This window comes from Megascapheus bottae, chromosome 18, assembly GCF_031878675.1.
Source record: "Megascapheus bottae isolate mThoBot1 chromosome 18, mThoBot2.hap1, whole genome shotgun sequence".
Taxonomy (NCBI): Eukaryota; Metazoa; Chordata; class Mammalia; order Rodentia; family Geomyidae; genus Megascapheus; species Megascapheus bottae.
The window spans coordinates 10,936,491-10,943,692 of NC_143526.1; the positions used below are offsets into that span (position 1 = coordinate 10,936,491).

At 44.0% G+C, this 7,202-nt stretch overlaps 1 protein-coding gene across 1 annotated transcript in view; it reads left to right on the forward strand.

The window, feature by feature from the left end:
• Positions 1-4,202, forward strand: part of Apmap (adipocyte plasma membrane associated protein) — a 28,974-nt gene extending 24,772 nt beyond the window's left edge. The window contains exons 8-9 of the mRNA XM_090351906.1: positions 255-447; positions 3,072-4,202. Of these exons, the coding sequence (XP_090208032.1) occupies positions 255-447; positions 3,072-3,281 (403 nt within the window). The 3' untranslated portion in view covers positions 3,282-4,202. The remainder of the gene's footprint in view (positions 1-254; positions 448-3,071) is intronic.
• Positions 4,203-7,202: the final 3,000 nt, after the last annotated feature.

A 7,202-nucleotide genomic window follows, 5' to 3' on the forward strand; every position in this document is an offset into this window, starting at 1 on the left:
AAAGCATGTTGATTTAATGCTAGCAGCCAGCCTGGGTTCTGTGTCTCTGCCTGTTGGATCCTAGAAGCACACTTTTCTCTGGTCCCCAGACCCTCAAAGGTGTCTTCTCCACAGCTGTACTTGTGTCAAATGCTAGACATACTTGCAATAGTTGCCGTATGTATATTTGGATCAAAACCAGTTTTGTGTTTGGACACAAATCTCCCCTTAAATCCAGGGCTGCTGCTTACTGCCTGCTTGGGTAAATTTTTCAGAGTCTATGTGTCTGGCCTGATGAAGGGAGGGGCTGATATGTTCGTGGAGAACTTGCCTGGATTTCCTGACAACATCAGACCCAGCAGCTCCGGAGGGTACTGGGTTGCCATGTCTGCCATTCGCGCAAATCCTGGCTTTTCCATGTTGGATTTCTTATCTGAGAAACCTGGCATTAAAAGAATGATTTTTAAGGTAATTATAAAACCGTATTAATTCCCCAGAGCAAGATAAAAGTCTAATTATAGTCTTTTTTTGACCTTTATATCCCTAAAAGTTCAAGTTCTACTTATAATATCTGGTACTACAATATTTGGTGTGTATCATGACTACTTCTGAACATCTTGAAACTCGTAATACTTATTCTTAATCCTAAAATATGTATGTAATATATATCTATATTACATCTATATCTACATATATTACATAAATATCTACATATTTATTGTATCTATATCTATATATCTTTATATAGCTATACATCTACACACTTAATTTTTTAACTTCATTTTTGTTCTGGTTTTTCTGTTTTGGATTTTTTTTTTGTTGTTACCTTTTTACTGTGTCTTCTGGAGTCTCTTTCTTGCCTATCAATCTATTTCCTCTCATGGCTTACTCTGTCCTGGCTGTTTCAGACTTCTAAAATAGGCTCTGCCTTCCTTTCTAATCCTGAGACTTTGCTCTCCACCCTGTCCCCTTCATAGGGAAAATAGTCACCAAATGTATCTTCTTCTCTTGCCTGTGACCACTTGGAAAAATACTTCTATCTTCACCTTCCTCTCTCCCTTCCTCCCTCCTTCCTTTCTTCCCTTTTTTTCTTTTGCTTCCTGTGACCACATGGATAAAATCCTCCCTCTTTTCTTTCTTTCTATCTCTATTTCTTTCTCTCTTATTTTTCTTACAGAATGTAAATGGATAGCCCAGACTGGCCTCATAATATCATTCTTCCTGCTTCTATCCCCTGAGTGCTGGGTTACAGGTCATCACACCCAGCTTTGTATTTTTATCTATTTAATCAAGTCCATTAAGTTGTGTATAGCAATAGTCCCCTTGTCACATGGCCCTTGTTAGGCTCTAGGACTCCATGCTCAGCCATCCATTCTATGTTGACTCCTTAGGAGCACTGATAGCCTATGCCAACCTGTCCCTGGTGAGCACCTCACCCTGTGTAGCTCTTAACAGCCTGTGCCAGGGCACATCACCCCATTATAAGCACATTTCTTTATCTCATGTGGGCCCTGGATTAGGCCACCGTGGTCATCCTGTCCTTGGCATGCACCTGTTGTATTCAGACACACCAGCAGCTTCCTGACTGTTGTTCAGGTTGGAGCACAGAGATAACTGCAGCTGTTGCATAGAGAACAGCATGTAATATAGCTCCACTGGCTGTGGGGTATCTGGTATAGGGCCATTCCAGTGGCCATGGAGAGGTGGGTGCAAAACCCAGAGTTAGAAAAGCACACTCATGGCAGATTGCAAGGCTTTGAGGGGAAAAGGCTTGTTGGGAGTGGAGGGCGAAGTGGCTAAGGATGAGCAGCTCAGTATAAGGCACTGTCTCCTGAGCTGGGGAGTCTGTCCAAGGAAAGTGCTTCTATGAGATGTGGCTAGAGGTAGGTCCCAGGCAGGGAAGGAAGCACACTAATAGTTAGAAACAGAGGTTAATGGTTGAGTGGTTTCTGAAAAAGAGGTAAGATCTTTTAGAAGTTTATAGAAGAGAGGAGAGAGAAAGGCATGTGACAGAAAAATGGAAGGCAGAATTTCATAGATAGCTGCAAGTTTTGTAGAATTCTCTGAGATGTAATGCAACTTTAATCACATTGATGTCAAACCTTTCAGAGCTCAGTCAGCTTGTATGTATCCTTGAACATTTCTAGTGACTGGAAACATTACTCATTTGATATTTGGAGTCAAATACCTATATTAATTTATATTCTGCCTATTAATTTCCATACATTGGTCTTATGTGGTGGAGTATTTTATTCAATTTACCTATTTGGTGTCCTTCCATACTGCCAGTAACCATATATCTTCTCACCTGATTACTCGGTTGAAAGCTTTTCATCAGCCCCACGAGTCCACGTTAAAGCCTCTCTGATAGAACTGTGTCCTGGGGGCTGGGAGTTTGGCCTAGTGGTAGAGTGCTTGCCTAGCATGCATGAAGGCCCGGGTTTGATTCTTCTGTACCACATACATAGAAAAAAAAAAGGCGGAAGTGGTTCTGTGGCTCAAATGGTAGAGCTCTGTCTAGCCTTGAGAAAGTCAAAGGACAGTACTCAGGCCCTGAGTTCAAGCCAGGACTAGCAAAAAAAACAAAACAAAACAAAACTGTGTCCTGGGGTCCAGAAGTGCCCTGCCAAGCCTTTCATGCAGGTGGGGCCAGGACCATCAGGCTGAGCTCTGAGGAAAGTGGCAGAATTGGCTTATTTTAGAGGTCATATCATATGGCTTTATCTGTGGACTTGCTGACTTAACCCTCCTAGACTCTTTGTTTTGTGCTTGAATAGGTCATATTTAAATTAGAGGACTTGTTCATTTAGGCTCAGTTGGTTTTGGCCTAGTGATCTGATAGCTTAAGACTGTCTTTAGCCATAGATTCAGTGAGGTGACTTCCTGGGATATGATCAACATTTCTCTTTGTTCTCTTTGTCTTCCAGAGGTGTGCTTGTGTGTATGTTATCTTTCTGGTTGACTTCCTTAGCCTGATCTGCACTGAGCTGGGCAGAAGGGCATGGCTTTAGTCAGAAGGTTGTCTGATCTGTCTGCTCCCAGCATTTTTCTGGTCAGAAGATAAGCTCTCTTTCACTTTGCTTCCCTTCTAGCTCTTCAGTCAGGAGACGGTGGTGAAGGCTGTGCCACGATATAGCCTCGTCCTGGAACTAAGTGACAGCGGTGCCTTTCAGAGAAGCCTTCATGATCCTGATGGGCTAGTCGCACCCTACATCAGTGAGGTGCATGAGCACAATGGGTTCCTGTACCTGGGTTCCTTTAGGTCCCCGTTCATCTGCAGACTCAGCCTCCAGTCTGTTTAGCCAGCCCAGCAGCTTTCCTTGCCTCATGTGGTAACTGATGCTGCCCTTGACCACCATACCTGGTCCAGGAAAAACTGTCGATCTGGCTCGGTTCTCTGTATCTGTCAGCCCAAAGGGTTGTGGGGGGAATAGCTGCAACCCCGAGGATGTGCAGGCCCAGAGTGGCCCCCCTCATGTGGGTTTGATATTACTTTTCGAGGGAACATATTCTGTCATGGGGAAGACATTCATGTAAAGCCATTTTCTCTTAAAAAATGAAGCTCTCTTAAATACAGTAATCCGTAGGACTTGTGAAACTTCATGCACTTTTAGGGTTTGGTGGATAGAGCAGAAAGCGAGCTGCCCAGGGATCTTATTCTTGCTACTGACTCTTGTTCTGCTGCTGGCCTAGATGTCTTTATTCTTAAATAAGATTTATTTTTTTTGGGGGGGGGCTTAGGGTAGGGCAGAGGATGGCATGGAAGGATGGGGAGCTCAGTAGAAGATGGTAGCTATTTGAGCTGTGATAGACTTGTATTCTCAGGGGTTGTGTGGGATGCTGGCCTTTGGTTCTTGGGTATTCTGCCACAGTGGAGGGAGAGCCCTGTACCCTCCACAGCTGTCCTCCACCTGTCCATGCCCTGCACCTGCTATGACCTGGCCTCTCTTCATGCCAGAGGTTTTCAAGGCTCCCGAATAAGTGTCCAGTAAAAGAGTAAAAATTTCAGTGGAGGGTTCTTTCTGTGAATACTGTCCCCAGTCTCCAGGAGTGCATTACAAATGTCATTTCTGTACCTTTGGTTCTTCATCTATAGACCCACAGATGTGAACAGTGTTGTGTTTGTGTTAGTGTTAATAAAGCCCTGCCAAGTTGCTGATTTTTTTTTTGATGAGTATGTCTACACACTGGTCTTAATTTTGATAATAAATAATATTAAATTCGCTTTTCTTCTGATTATTTTTTTTTTGACTGTGTGGCCTATCTTACTTTTCCACTTTATTTAGCATTGTCAAAATGAAGATTATCTTGACAAATGAAGGTGGTGTTTTAGGGCTAAGTGTCTCATCTGGTTTGCTAAGAATGAAAACTACTAGGCCCATTAGCTCCCAGTTGTCTTCAGCCATCTGCAGATGACATTGATTCGCCTTGGCTGAAGTTGATAGCAGATGTTTCACCTGTTTGTCAGCCTACCCCGTGGGTAGGCATCTTTCTTTCCTGGGTGTTTTTGAGAGCACATGGGAAATTGTATCTTCTGGAGTGCATGAAATAACAGTAGAGACAGTAAGTATTGTACATAGTGGATGATCAAGAAATTCAAAGAATGCAGAGCTGTAGTAAGTGGGAACCTTGTGTGTTGTCATCCTGGTCCCTCCCCCAGTACTGCTTACACCGTACTGGGAGATGTGTATAGGGGTTGGGTGATGGGCCATTCTTGCCTTATCTTGGATCACCTTTTAGAACTGTTGTGTGGAATAGAGCAGCACTAGAATAGGGAAAGAACAGCCCATAATATTTATATAACTTTTTAGAAAAGAGAATTGAGTAGTCATTATTAAATACTTCCTACTAACTCATAATATGTCTCCTGTTACCAGGTATATAATAATAATAAAAGGATGCCTAATCATTCCGTCATAAAAGCAATCTAAATGTGCCAGGCCTGTAAGTTGACATCCCTATTCTTTGAGAACAGAGACTTTGCATATAATGCTAAATTTTCACTGGTGAAAAGAAGCTGGTACATTGTTTTTCACAGTTTTCAGCAAAGGAATCTTGATTTCAACTTAAATGATGTTTTTCTGTCTCCAAGTGTCATTTCCGGTGTTTTATCTGGCAATCTGGCATGATGAAGTGTGAAAGATAGTTTTGAAAACTAGGTTTAAATATGTGACATGCTTTTACTGTAAGCATAAAAGGATCCAATGTGAATTACTAACATGCTTTTGAAGTTAACCTGGTGATTCATAGTGCTTCTACTTACTGTAAAAACTCCATCAGAATTCAGTTATTGCCTCTTACAGGAAAACTCTTTGGAGACGCTCATTATCAACATATGCTTGCAGAGTGCTATATGCTTTCAAAAGGTGTTCATGTACACCGATGTTTTGTCTTTCTTTTTGAGACAGAGTCTCACTGTGTTGCTAGGATGGCCTTCATCTCCTAGGCTAAAGTGATCCTCTTGCCTCGGCTTTCTGAGTAGCTGAGACTCTGGGCACATCTACCATGCTTAGCTCCCATTCACGGATTCAAGGAAGCGTGCATGCAAGGAAGCGTGACCTCATTGTACATGTGGAAACAGAGGCTCCAAGAGTTAGTGTTTGCTGGGACTTGGAGCCAGCACATGACTGAGCCAGGACTCCTGGTATATGTGCCCCTAATGAGGCAGACTTACACTTGACTTCTGGAAAGCAATGTAGCAATGCAGTGGTCAGCCCAGTTCCTTTTCTTAGTCACTGTGGCTGGTTTAAGGAATGGTAGTTTCTTTTGTAATACTGGACTATATACAACAGATCAGGAAGACTTGACTAGAATACTCTAAGTAAAGCCTTTTGGAGTTTGGGACCTTAGAGTTGGCTGTAGAGAGCCTTCGGTAGTGATTGGTTTGCCTTGTTATGAGAGATGAGCTAAATCCTGTCCCTAGATGGTGGGTTGAAAGTTTTGGATGTAGGTGAGTTCTTAAGATCTGGGAGGTCGAGTTAGATTTTATGATACTCTCTACTCTCCTTAGGTGTTACCTGAGGCCTGGCTAGGGCTGGGAACTCAGCATCTCACTCAAAGGCGGGTGGTGTCCTCCAGACCTGGCCTTGTGAGGAGGAAGGCGCGGAGATAGGCCTTGATATGCTCTGGTAGGATGGATTGGGAGGTGTGAACATGAGACCTCCCCCATCTGCTTCTTCATTGTTAAGAAATCACACAGGGCTCTGCAGCTCAGTGACTCCCTTGCCTGGCTGTCTGTGGATCTTTTAAGAAAGAACTGCCTTCAGGGGCCTCAGAAGTGGCTGAATAGATTCTGTTGTTGCTGCCATCATGGTCCCTGAACTAAGTGGCTGGGAGCTGAGTCAGGGCAGCAGAAAGTAATGAGAACTTAGAATTATGCTAAGTCCCATGGTTAGAGGAACCCAGAGGGTGTCAGCTCCTTGGTTACTACCTTGGTGAAAGTTACAGCAGGGAGCTATGGTGCCATGCATACTTGGTGCAGATTTCCTTTCAAGTTGTCAAGTCTGCACTGCTTCAAGGTGCTAAGATTCTGCGTGCTTTGCTTTGAAGTCATAGTTGGAAGAGGGCTCAAGGAGCCCAGTGAATAGCACCTGTACCTATGACTGAGGCTTCTTAGGACAGCCTTTTCTTAGCATAAAGCTCAGAGGCTCTGGCCACCAGCCGGCAGCTCTAAGTCCATAGTCCTTCCAGCTCATGCTCAATGCCTATCTCTGTCTAGGGCCCGGTATTCAGCTCCCAGTTTCCTCTTTTTTCCCAGGCCCATGCATATCTTATCTGTCCCCAGACCATCTTCAAGCAAATGGCTCTGTGGAGATGGTTCCCATCATCTTCCCCAGCCCACCTGCCCAGGTATAACTTCCCATGTACTGAGTACTTCCAAACCCTTCTGCCTCCAAGGCAGTGGAGAGCTAGAGCAGAGACCTTGAAGTAACGTGGCTGGAAAGTGGGCTCCACTGTCCCACCTGTTCATGACAAGGACAAGCTTGCCTAGACTTAGCAAGCTATGACCAAACCAGCCTGACCTGGCTGCTTAGATCAAGTGGCTAATGACAAGCCTCCAAGGGGCTTTAAGGAAGTAAACTCACCAGATCACTCAGAGAGTGGGAAGTCTGGAAATGCTACCTTCAGCTTCCCGATTTCCTGTGAAAGGTGACCAACCCAGCGGTAACTTTGTTCAGAACTTGAATCAGCTACGAAAGGGACTAATACATGGGACCTCTACA